General features: G+C 38.8%; 1 protein-coding gene across 2 annotated transcripts; it reads right to left on the bottom strand.

Annotated features, from left to right (window-relative positions):
- Nucleotides 1–2,145: 2,145 nt before the first annotated feature.
- Nucleotides 2,146–12,898, bottom strand: pus10 (pseudouridine synthase 10). 2 transcript variants are annotated; one of them, XR_007111233.1, is made up of 19 exons: nucleotides 12,777–12,898; nucleotides 11,759–11,886; nucleotides 11,381–11,656; nucleotides 11,207–11,293; nucleotides 11,083–11,117; nucleotides 10,866–10,980; nucleotides 10,705–10,766; nucleotides 9,900–9,945; nucleotides 9,170–9,234; nucleotides 9,013–9,098; nucleotides 8,087–8,212; nucleotides 7,799–7,855; nucleotides 7,625–7,701; nucleotides 6,088–6,143; nucleotides 5,812–5,929; nucleotides 4,826–4,968; nucleotides 4,012–4,111; nucleotides 2,969–3,100; nucleotides 2,146–2,872 (listed from the first exon to the last, which is right to left on the bottom strand). XR_007111233.1 is itself a non-coding variant. In XM_047574967.1 (18 exons), the coding sequence occupies exons 2-18, from the start codon at nucleotides 11,882–11,884 to the stop codon at nucleotides 3,062–3,064; spliced, it is 1,614 nt and encodes a 537-aa protein (XP_047430923.1). In that variant the 5' UTR covers nucleotides 11,885–11,886; nucleotides 12,777–12,898; the 3' UTR covers nucleotides 2,146–3,061. The 2 variants fall into 2 exon arrangements, 1 of the variants encoding a protein (XP_047430923.1); XM_047574967.1 differs by having other exon boundaries at nucleotides 2,146–3,100.
- Between the last annotated feature and the right edge of the window lie 102 nt (nucleotides 12,899–13,000).

Here is a 13,000-nt window from a genome sequence, read left to right as displayed (position 1 = left end):
TGAGTGCAGTGTCGCTGCAGCTCCGCCTAGTGGCCGGAGGGCTGCACTGCGCTCAGATCACAGCTGAACCTGAGAGGGATCATCACATCTGATTTGTTTCTGCACAATAATCCAAGTCCGAGTCCGAAGCAGAAAGATTCACACACACACACACACACACACAGACACACAAAGACTGTTTTTAGATGATAAAATCATAGTCAAGAGAATTTATCACAGGGAACGCTTAGAGAAACGAGGCTTCCAGCTGCAGACACGCCCCCCAGCCCTGCTTTATCCTGTCAGTATTACAAGAGAAATCTATGTCCACGCTTTTTAAACCTGAACCTGAGAGTCATCACCCAATCACCAATCATGTCACCGATCACGAGAAAACTGAGCCGTGAGACACTCATGAAAGAAGACTGTGAGAACTGCCAGAAAAAAAAAAAAGAAGAAAGAAATAAAAGAAATAAAGAAGAGTCCAGTTGGCCCAAACGTTATCGATGTAAATATGCAATGCCTTTTTACTTTTGGTTTTCTTTCTTTCTTTTTTCCTTTGGTCCTTCCAGACGAGACAGATGTGGTTTTATTTGTTTTCAGTGTGACTGTACTTCGAGCTTGCTGATGAGAATAGGGACCGAAAAAAACTACAAAAAACTACAACAGACTGAGAAACTGCATTTAAGAGAAAATATATATATATATAAAAAAAACACAAACACACCGTGTCAAAGACTGGACTCTTCCACTGATCCTCCCCCTTTTTTTGGTTGATCCTCCTCCTCCTCCTCCTCCCGTTCCGACTCTCTCATCCATGGAGGATGTTTCCATGGAGACGAAGCCCAGCCCGTCGCCGCCGTCGTTGTCCCTGAAACCGTTGGATACGTGAAAGGACAGACAGTACCTGTGGAGTCATCTCTGTTTCTCTTTAAAAAGATAAAATACTGACGTGGGACAATGGCTGAATTCTTCTTCTTCTTCTTCTTCTTTTTTTTTTGCAGTGCTGGTTTTATCATGTTGTTCCTGTCCCATCATCCCTTGCTCCTCCTCTTTTTTTTGTACCATAGTGTTTGTTTTATTTATGTTTGTCATTCTAGGCAGTGTTACCTTGTATGTTGTTAAAAAAAAAAGGCACCTCTTAAAAGATGATGACGATGATGATGATGATGATGATGATGATGGATGCATTAACTGAAGTCTCTTTTTATTCTTTTTTTTTTTTTTTTTTTGGATCATTTGCTTGTTTGTTTTCTTACCAAAACATTAGAGCAAGAACCCAGTAGTGGACTTGCGTTGCCGTGGTAGTATTTATTTTGAATTAAATTAAAAGAAATACATTTCAGGGTTTCCGCTGTGACGACTCCTCATTTCAGACGAACTCGCACAAATCAAACCAAAGATTCACGTCCGGGTTTTAGCAGCAGAGCAGCAATAAATAAATATAAATAAATATATAATAATTAAAAAAAATCCCTGAGAAGACGCTGAGGTTATTAAATGTGAAACGTCTCAATAATCAGACAATAGATGGACAATAGTGAAAGATTCTCCTGATATGAGAAACTGTGTTTGTTTAGTTTCTGCTGAGACGAGTTTTTATCGAAAAAAATGTTTAATTCAGTTTAATTTTCTTCTCTCTTGAGTCACTCAGGACAAAAATGCTATAAAAATCTCAGTGATTAATATTTTTTTTGGCATAAACCTCTTAAATCACTTCAGCATTTTACAAAACATTCAGTCATTTTGAGGATTTTAACCCGTTATTTTTTTCCATAAAACTAATGTTGCTGAGCCGAAGCTTTTTATTTTGACCAGTTAGTTCTGAGACCTGCTGTTTATAGGAGGAAGAAAATGTCTCGTCTGTTTCGCTCAGTCAAGTTTTATTTTACTTTGGGTTTTAGACACATACACCGATCAGCCACAACATTATGACCACTGACTGGAGAGAAGTCAATAACATTTAAACCATCTAGTGACAATTCAGTGTTCTGCTGGGAAATGTTTGGACCTGAGATTCATTCATGCGGATGTAGCACCCACCTAGAGTAGACCAGACCCCCCCCACCCCCCACCACCCCACAGCAGCCACGTCCAGACACAGGCACAAAAACACTTTAGGAACAACTTTACAAATAAATAGACTCAAGGTGTTGACCTGACCTCCACATTCACTAGATCCTCAAACTGATCAAGTATCAGCCACAGGACAGAGTTTAGTTTGTTTATTGTTGAACAGGAATCACACAAAATTTGTCTCTGGAAAAATAATAATAATAATAATTAAAAAAAACTTTGACAACAAGCGCGACTCACATGTAACATCCAGAAATCCTCAGCTGTCACCTCCATAGGGGTTTTCATTGTTTTCTAATTTAAATGATTGTGTTTCCTCTACGAATGTAAACTTTTATTCTTGATTGTTATTTTACAGTTGGTGAAAAAAAAATTTAAGCCAATTAACTCAAACTCTTCATCGTTTATTGTTGAGTTTTTATCAATTAATGACGAAACGCAACAACTTGAAAACACATGAATATGAACGGAAAATAGTTTTTTAGTTCATCTTCACCTCAGTGAAAACCCAAAGGTAAAATAATAAATACTAAACTAAACTTACACGTGGAAAGTGTTATGAGTTTATTTATTATTTTTTATTGTGTCTGAGGGTCTGAATGAGGAAACAGAAGAAAAGTTTTCCTCTGATGGAATAAAAACATTTTTCCCCGGTTCGTTAAATCTAAACTATGTGATAAAAGAGTTAAACGTGAACTAAACCTCCGTCCTGTTCTCAGAGGTCCAACTTCCCACAGATGTAAATGACGTAGATGATAATGGAGTCAAGCTGAAGATTAAACTAAACTCCTGGATGAGTCCAGGCTCGCGTCTCCTTTTAAGGCTGAAGGCACAGATCTCACCGGTCACATTTAGACGCAAGAACAGAAAATCCTTCCATGCGTCGCCCTAAAACTGAGCCACCAGGAGGTTTCTTCTTCTTCTCCTTCTCCTTGTTTCTGGTGCGTTCTTGTTCTCCACTGTCGTCCTGAAGGAAAACACCTCGGTCTAAAGAAGAGGTCGGCGTTCACTCTGGGATGGCGGGAGGCCAGTCCACGTCCACAGACTGAGACAGGAGACAAGAGGAAAGGCTCTTTTATAGTAAATATAGGACACAGTGACCTAACCACGTAGCCTACGCTGAGTTTCCATTCCCCCTAGAAATGCACAAAACCTAAATATCTCAATAAAAATAATACATAAATAATAATAAAATAATAAAGTAAAAACTACGTGAGGTTTAAGGCTCTTTTATAGAACTACGGGACATAGATGGCGTAACCTATGTAACTGTAATGACTCCTCCCCAACACAAGGCGGCGCTGTGTCTTTTTAACAACTCAGGTTCACTTTTGTTTCTACTTCCTGCTTCATTTTCAACAATTGTTGCATTTACATTCCCCTTAGAAATGTAAAAAACCTGAATATCTCAATAAAAAAAAAAAACTTCTCAAATATGTAATAAAGTTAAAACACTTTTACTTTCTCGTGAGGTGGTTTTTCAGACGCATCGATTCATTATCACACAGGATGAGATGATACAACCACTTGTGCTCAGATTTGAGGCAAAACACATTTAGAAGCCAACTTAGAAACCAACCAGCAGGCTAACAGCTAGCACTGAGCTAGCAGTGAGCTAGCAGTGAGCTAGCACTGAGCTAGCACTGAGCTAGCAGCTAGCACTGAGCTAGCACTGAGCTAGCAGTGAGCTAGCAGCTGGCAACCAACAAGAAGACAGTAGCTAACTAGCCTAGCTAATAGCAGTGGGGCCTCCCTTCTGTCATGTTCTCCCTCACACTCATTTCATTGTTGTGTGAAGTTCACACTCTAGGTAATATAGAAATATTTCACTTTAATTCGTTTCGTTTACTTTCAGGACTTAGTAATTATTATTATTATTTTTATTTGTGGCAGAAATGATGAATATTCTGAAGGTTTCAGATTCTTATTTCCCGTCCCGCCGCCTCGTTGTCCCACCTCCACGTCCAGCTCCAGGATGTCCGTGTCCGTCTTCAGCAGCTGACACAGGTTGGGTTTAGTGCGGCCGAAGTCTCCGTGGACGAACTCTTTCACGTAACTGTTGCTGCAGATTTAAGGAGCTTTTTCTCAAAAAAAAAAAAAAAAAAAAAAAAAACATTCACACAAAAACCCACATACGCGGTAGATTTACAGTATCACTCAGAATTTTCTGCGTTTCCACACAAAAATTGCTCAAAACTCAATAAAATTAATGAAATGGAGATATTGAGACTGAGATATGATTTATTCCTAACTACACTCTGCAGGTATTTACAGAGGGAAGTTTTCATACATCATCCAGAGCCTGATTTATAGAACATTTATAGAACATTTTACTCCTTAAAAACATGGTTAAAATTGATTTTTGTGGACTTTTGATACTATTTTGTGATTAATTAAGATGAAAAGAAACAGATATCCAAAAATCCCTCTGTAAATACCTGAAAATCGAATACGTTAATAAAATAAAACAAGAATTTTGAACCTCAGTTTAACCATTACTCAGATTTTTGTTGTGGAAAATTATGCAAATTAGCGCATATTTAAGTAGATGACTCCTCAGTTGCATATTTAAATATACATTTACAGAAAACTTGCAATACAAAAAAATATTGGATTTATGTAAATAACCAACTGGAGAACTTTCATCTATTGGTTAAATTTTTACCGTATTCATCTATAATGTGTTGAATCAGTCGATGTTATTACGATGATTTTTTTTACACTCAACGCTGTGTGCGCGGTTAAAACGTGAGATTTAAAGTGAGGATACGTCCCAGCTTGCGTCTTCAGCCCCAGGTGGAAGTGATGCGGGTCCAGGAAGCGAGCGTTCATGCTGTGGATGACGCGCTGTCGGACGGCCAGCGCCCGCCGGTGCAAAACCCTCAGAGGAGTCTTCTGGTCCAGAGTCAGATCCTGGAGACAAGACAAACAAGACAAACAAGACAGACTCATTTTATTTTTAGTGTTTTCACAAACAAGAGCGGCTTCGATGGTTTTTAAATCCTCAACAATTTCAGAAAAATGACTCAAAACTTCACCCAAGTCCTGAAAATAGACGGATGTTTGGTGGTTTCTTCTCATCAACTGATGCTACAACTTTTCTATTGTATTAAAATCAGGACTTTGACTTGTTCCTAAACATTCATCTGGTTCTTCTCTAGAACCACTGATGTTCTCTGGCTCGTTGTCGTCCTCCATCAACCAGTTTCTCTTCACATTCAGACTCTGATTTAACCTTTAAATTAACTAGAGATTCACTCACTGATATGTGATATTGGCTCATTTTCCTGAATAAACAAATTTACAAGTAAAATATTTCTGTTTCATGTGTTCGTATATGCGTATTTTCTGAAATGTGAAACAAATTCACACAGAGTTGTTTTCCATCTTTCTAATTCCTCTAATGTTTGTTTGGCTGGTTGTTTTTGTCCTGTGTGAGTCGGTGCTGATTAACGAGGCTTTAGTCTAAAATATTAAAGATTAAAATCAGCTTTCTGAGTTAAACTTGAGTCCACATTTCACTCGTTTACGTCAAACTCACATTTACCAAACATTAGATTCAGTATCGGGTGTGAAACATACGGCCCGTGGGCCAAAAGCGGCCGTTCCAGAGGCTCTAACCTGGTCCACGGGATGAATTTGCAAGATTACATAGAATAACTGCAACGAGTCAATGAGACCCAGAACTAAAGAGCAGAGTAATGTTGCACACAGATGAAACACAGTGTGTGTGTGTGTGTGTGTGTGTGTAGTGACCTTGATGTCGTCGATGAAGGCGATCTCCTCCCTGTCGATGGGTTTCTGGGTCCAGACCAGCGCCGTGTACGTCTTCGTCTTCTCCTCCTCCCCCTCCTTCATGCGACTCATGGCCTCTCTGCAGTTCAACATTTCAAGTCAAAGTCAAAACTTCCTCGTCCGTTCTGACATGTGCAGCACTAATACACTAAAAACAATCCTGTATATACTAAGTAGACTAAAAAGAAATAAAGTGGAGTTTAATAAGAAACACAAATGTCCTGGTCTGGTTCTCACCTGGAAACGATCTGCAGGTCTCTCACTCTGATTTTGTCGGAGGATTTGTTAATGATCTTAAAAAGAAAGACAAGAAGTAAATAAAACCGAGGACTTTTATATTTAATAAGAATACAGGACGTTAATGATGCAGCATCGTGTTACATACGAAATATTTATGTGTTTATTGTTTGTTTTATTCGTTTCCTGTGTGAACTGACCTTAAAACCATATAACTTTTATCCTTATCTTAGTTTTCTTTTTAAATCTTTTCCTCTTTCATTGTTTTATCTTTTACTTTTTTCTTTTTCTTACCCTCTAATGTTTTATCTCATCTTATTTTTATGTTATTTTACATTCTATATTAGTTTTTCAGATATTGCAATTAATCTTTTCTTTATCTTATCATTTGTCTTAATATCATCTTATCTTTTATCTTATCTTATATTTGTCTTAAATAGTATTTTTTTTGTTTGTTATTTTTTATATATTTTTTCTTATATTTATTATCTTTTATCTTATAAAGGTTTTCTACCTTTTTTCTTAATTTACCTTATTTTTTCTTTTCTTTGATATTTTTTCTTATATTTTATCCAAACTAATTTTTTATCCTACCTTATATTTTATCTCATTTTACATCTTATCTTGTATTTTATCTTATGTGTTATTATTTCTTATCCTTTATAAAAATTATTATATTTTTTCATATATTTTGTCTTATGTCTTATTTTCTCTTATCTTTCATAATTTTTTTCTTAACTTTTATCTTATTTTCATCTTAGATTCTATATTATTTTTTTTTTCTTATCTTATCTTCTATTTATTTATTTCTTATCATTTATCTAATCTTTTCTATCTAATCATGGAGCCTGATCGCTTAACTTTTAAATCACGTTTATAATGAGTTTCCTCCACGACTTAAAGACACAGAAAACCTCTGGACGATACATCTTTCTATATCTCAGGAGCAAAATGTACTTTATAACTTTTATTTTATCATTTAATAATTTTGGTATTTTTTCAAGTGAAACACATTATTTTCTTTCTCGTCATCGTTTCTGTGCAGTACTTGTTTTTTAGCAGCAATACTCCCTGTAGACTTATCATTTAGTTAATTTGCTAACGTAGTTTGATATAATGTATTATTATATTTTGTATTGAACTTGTCCTGCTGCTATAACGACTAAATTTCCCCTCAGGGATCAATAAAGTCTCGTCTTGTTTTATTCTTTAGTCTTCGGGCAGATAATAGAGACGAGTCGGTGGGTTTATGTCTACGTCTGTGGCTCCGCTCTGATACTGCTAAGCCATTAATTAGGTTTTTATTTACCCTGGAACAATAACACATAATAATATATAAGAAAGGAAGGATGAAGTTTAACATTGGCTATAAAATATTCTGTCTCTACGCTCAGATTAATTTAAAAACCAACGGATTTCCTTGGCTCCCAGATGATGAATCTTAATATTTTCTATCTAAATGTCTAAAATTATTTCCCCGTTCACTGCGCTGACTGTAACAGCAGAAACACTTAGAGTTAATGGAGACGTCCAGCACCTCCTGCAGCTGCTTCATCTCCTCCTGGTTCAGTCTGGATCTGTGAGGATTCAGCAGCTCCATCGCGAACGGTCGTCCTGCAAAATAAACCCGGAACAGGACGTTTTTTTATTATTTAGAATAACACTGGAGGCGAGAAGGATCCACTGCAGACACTTATTTTAACTTTCTAACCATTTCCAAGAGTTCGGACGTCCACGTCTTCTCTGCCGGATGAGGAGAAATTAAATCCTGTAACACGTGGGAAACTAAAATGAGAAGATTTCATCACATTTCACTGTCCTGACTATGATGACTGCGCTGATGGTCTGACTCCAACAGACCGATTAATCGCAATTAATCGCGATTAATCGCAATTAAATATCATTAATTTTTAATCTAAATTAAAAATAATCGTGTTTCATTTTGCACGAGCGAACAGATGAAACCTGAACGATACTGAGACGTGAAGCGTGGACTCACCCTCGGCCCTGAACGCCGCCAAGATTGGAGCTGCGATGAGCTCCTCCACCGACGACTCCATCCTCCTCTCCCCGTCGATCACCCAGGGAGTCTGAGGGAGACTGCGGCAAAACTTGTTGTATCGTCCTGGACACGAGGAGCAGAAATCAACGATTAGGATCTATAGTAATTCATAATAACATTTTAATGTGTGAATCGGCTACGTCAAAATTTCTGTTTTTTTAAAAAGAGTTCAGTTTAATTCACAGCTTTTCTTCTGTCTCTTTTCATCAAATCATCACAAAGTCTGTGTTATAAATTAAAGTCCGGACAGATGTTAGGTTGTAAAGTCCAGATGTTTCTCATTCATTCACAGAAAAAAAAACTTCAAACCCGTCAGAAGAATGAGATGCGTGGCAGTATTTTATTAAGTGATGCATTAATGCATAGATATTTCAGTAAAGGGATAAATGGAGACAGAAGACGTTATCTTTCAGTCAGCACTAAACTCATTCAGAGATACAGGAGCTGTCGCCACATTAGCCAAGACCTGTCAATCATAGTAGGCTCCGCCCCCACAGCTGCTGAGCCAATCACGAGGCTGCATATTACACACTGACTCTGTCAGGTTCCCGACAACTGGACGAGAGCCTGTTCAATCCCCAGGTGAAACCTGGACGCACGCTGTGATATTAGCAAAAAAGAAGCTAACAGTGTAGCTAGCTCCCATTAGGCCAGAATGGATCAGAAAAACGTTGAAGACCCCGGTTTATGTCTATATGTGTTCATCACTGAAGGTGGGGTTGATTTAAACACTGACTGATTACATCATGTTTTAGTTTTGGGAACATTTTAAATCTATTAAACTTAAGTAATTAAAGCTGTCACATGACGTAGAGGTAATTTCTAACTCAGGTAAAACTCCTCCTGAGTAAAATATAGAGTACCAGCTATGAAGACGGACACGTGGAGACACTGGACGTCCTGAGGGCTGCAGCTGCTGGTCGTCCGTGCTGGAGGACAAGGGTAATGTCTGGGGAATAAAAAGAAAAGCTTAAAATGACACGTTTTTCCCCAGTAAACTGAGAAGTGACGTGAACTTACTTGAGAAATCTGGCGTCGGATATCTTTTCCAGAGCTTTGACCACGGCCATCCTGGTGAAGACAGACTGACGAGACAAGAGAAGAGTCACTTCTGACTCCAAAATGTTTTTCAAACTGATGGAGGCTGATGGAGACATTAAGTAGGAACCCCCCACCTATTATATTGAATTTAATTTATAAATATACATTATTATTATCATTTTGCATTCAATATTAAGCCAGCTAATAGGCTAGGAACCTATGTAGAGCTACTGTTAGCATGGAAGCTATAAAGAAAAAAAGGTGCAGAAACAACATAGGACGGATGGTTTTAATAGTTTCATGATTATTATTATTTTTTTTCATCTGATATGACGTTGACTCAGTAGGGAGGAAGTACACAGAGTTGTCTGTGATCTCTAATAAAACCCCAGTAGAAAGTAATTAAATCTATATTCTTGACCTGAACACATATGCTGAGAACAGACAGTTCATGTTCTACGTACTATGAGTTTCAGATGTGTATAGTCTGTATAAAAACAGGCTGCACCTCGGCACCATCAGTAGCATTTAATAATACTCCACAGAGTGTTGTTAGATGGGATAGCATCTAATAGCAGGTATTTTTCTGAAGCTAAAGGTCTAATAACTTCATCAAATAGTTGATGTGCAGCCTCCTTCTATTATTCTGTTACCACAGGACGTTTGGTGAAGTTGTTCTGATCAACTGATTATTTCACTCGTTCCTCACCTGTTTGTTCTTGGTGGGTCTGAAGCAGTCAGGACACGTCGTTGCCCTTTAGGAAGTACAGAAGCAGAAGATCATCATCATCATCTTCATTATCTTGTTCTTCCTGTTTTACTTTATTATGAGGTAAATTTGCTTTTTGTAACCATATATTTATATATATATATATATATATAAATTTGGACATCATGTCTCCACTTCCTTGCATTTTGCCAAACTGATGCTACTTTCTCAGAGATATGGGCGACGCCATCTTGCGACTTTGGAACTTTGGAGTCTGATCAGTACAGTCTGAGGGCGGAGCCACAATATTTATGCCCCGCCCACACTTCCTCCAGACTATGAACTACCTAAAATTTAGTTTGGCACAAGTCTGGCCCACTGACATGGAGAGGGAGGAGCTTATGACCTATACTGCAGCCTCCAGCCACCAGGGGGAGCTCTACTTGCTTTGGCTTCATTTTACAGGGGTCCATCTTTATATAGTCTATGGTTGGTGGGTATAAATTTACTTTTTACTGTTTTATTTTAAAGAAATCACAAAATACGTCACATACCTGAGTCATAGGATTAAGAAGGGTGTTTTTTGATCCACATAACAAATTAAATGTGAATTTTTGTACCAGATAAAGTAATTTCAGACATTTGTTTTTTTAAAAATACCCTTTTTTTTGTATGTGGAACTCAACAGCAGTTTGTTTTTCCTTTAGCTGCCGTTTCTTTATTTGAGTTGTGCTCTTGCTCTGTGTTCATGTAAAAGTTAAAACTCAGAGGTGACACTGAGGGTAAAAAGGTTTAAGGGACTCACAGGAAGTGGCAGTCGGCGTCCGTCTCCGCGTGAGTGAACTCCACGCCGACCTCGAACGGACTCTGTAACAAATCATCCCTTGAAACACCGTCTTTAAAGTTTACTTCATCTGACATCATCATCATCATCATCATCTTTCCTCCTCCGCTTCCTCTGCCTACCCTGGTAACCACGGCGACGCCTCCCAGCTCCTTGGAGACCAGGCCCTGCATGATCCACTTGAAGGCCTCCTTCACCTGGATGACGTCGTCCTTGTCCTGCACCAAACCCTTCTCTCTGGAGGAACAGAGATGCAGCGTCAGTCAAACCTTTTTATTTTGAGTTGTTTTTTTTTTTCTGTCTCCATGTTGATCCTGACTCATGTAGAAGTCAATTTACCTGACTTCCTTCTTCACATGGAGCCAACAGGAGTGCTGCAGGACAAAATACAGAATTTATTATAATAGTAAAAACAGGCACATGTATCAATATAAATTCAGGAAAACGTTCCTAATATATTCACCTCGCGAACACACAGCTGAGCAGGAAGAGAAACAGACAACACCAGCGTGTCAAACTCATATTTTTCCGCCTTCACCGCCTCTGACATCTGTAAAAAAACACCAGAAACAGGTTCAGCTCAAACTAAACTAATGTGCCATCGATAATGAACATTTTTTCAGGACGTATAAAGCACCTTTGCGGCCGGGACAGGGCCACAGTGTTCCTGCAGGACTCCCAAACACACCACGCACACGGGCGACCCCTCGTCCTTCGGTCCGTCCACGGCGGCGGCGGCGGCGTCTCCCTCGGACCCAGCGGCCGTCACGCTGGGCTCTAGTTTTGCTCTCTTGCTGGGGGGGTCGTCAGGTGTTTCTGGTTCTGCTGCAGCTTGAGGCTCCGATGCAGCTGAATCTGGACATTTGCCATTTTCCGCGTCTGCCACGAAAGCTTGAAGCTCCTTGAGTGTTTCCTGTGTAAGATGCATGTTTAAATGTCTCTCACACACAACAAATTTCAATCTCTGAACTACATCTTTTCTCTTTTTTAAAGTGTGTCCTGGACATGGTGCTACCTGTTGTGGTTGTCGATAGGCGGCCTGGACGCTGACGCAGCAGAATCTGAGGATACAGCGAGGGCAGCAACCAGCAGACAGCAGCTTCCGGACGATGGGTTTATCCTTCTCCTTCAGGGGCAGCATGGCTACAGGCATTCAAACACCGATCAGGCATAACATTATGATCCTAATATAGTGGTCAACACCTTGTGCTGTTCTTCAAGTTGTTTTTAGTTGGGGAGGCCTGGTCTGGTCTAAGTGGGTGCTACATGTCTAAGCAACATCCAGACGAATTAATGCCAGGTCCAAACGTTTCCCATTATAACACCGAATTATCATAAAATGGTTTAAATCTCAGGTCTTCAACGGGGGGTGCGCGACCCCTAGGGGGTCTGCAGAGGTACTGCAGGTCGCAAAATCTTTGGTTGATTAGACATTTTTATATATTTTGTTTAGTTTTTCACAAGAAATTTAAAGTCCTTTAACATGAATCCAAACATATTTTAGTAAAGGCATAAGGGAAAGCGTAGTACCGAATGCATAATGATAATGTATATTTATGAAAAGCATTAGGCTGAGTCTAATTTAGAACATATATAGTAAGAAGGGGGTCACTAATTAATCCCTCCATCAGTTTGGGGTCCTTGGCCTGAAAAACGTTGAAGACCCCTGGTTATTCACTTCTCCTATCAATGGTTATAATATTGCGTGTATGTATATATATACATGTATAATTACAGCAGTGTGTAGCAAAAATAAATTCATGTTTTGAAGAGTAAAGCTGACCACAAGCTGTTAGCTGTAGAACTTACAGGAATGTATAAATTAATAAGATACTCAGGCAAAACAGGCGAGCATATCTTAAATCACAATCTGACAGAGGAGCTCAAAACAACCGCTGTTAAATCATGCTTCCTCCCCAGACTGCACATGCTAAGCTAAGTTAGCCAACACTAAGCATTTAAAAGACACGCTGCAAAAAACCTGAACGGAACTAGCAAAGTGTAATGATGCTAAACACGCGAAATGAACCTACCTTACACAGAGTTATTAACTGGGTAATCCCTAAATATATATTTAAGAAAAAGAAAGTAGACTGAGTTCATCCAAACATGTTCTTCCCTTCACGCACAGCGTTCAAGACAAAGCCAATCGATCCAAGATCAAATCAAGGAGAAGATTTAAGAGAGACAGAGACTCCAGAGACCCCAGAAAATAAAATCAAAATATAATGTACAACTATACTTCAGTCCACGGAAG

Source organism: Mugil cephalus, chromosome 2 (assembly GCF_022458985.1).
Source record: "Mugil cephalus isolate CIBA_MC_2020 chromosome 2, CIBA_Mcephalus_1.1, whole genome shotgun sequence".
Classification (NCBI taxonomy): Eukaryota; Metazoa; Chordata; class Actinopteri; order Mugiliformes; family Mugilidae; genus Mugil; species Mugil cephalus.
This window is presented reverse-complemented; position numbering and strand designations above follow the sequence as displayed.

Bases quoted from the DNA above. Each gene is read 5' to 3' on its own strand.
- pus10 (XM_047574967.1), bottom strand. From the start codon at position 11,884: ATGCTGCCCCTGAAGGAGAAGGATAAACCCATCGTCCGGAAGCTGCTG. The intron at 11,294-11,380 runs GTGCTTTATACG...GTTTTTTTACAG, and splicing joins GCCCTGTCCCGGCCGCAAAG to ATGTCAGAGGCGGTGAAGGC. The intron at 10,767-10,865 runs GTAGGCAGAGGA...GATTTGTTACAG, and splicing joins GCGTCGCCGTGGTTACCAGG to AGTCCGTTCGAGGTCGGCGT.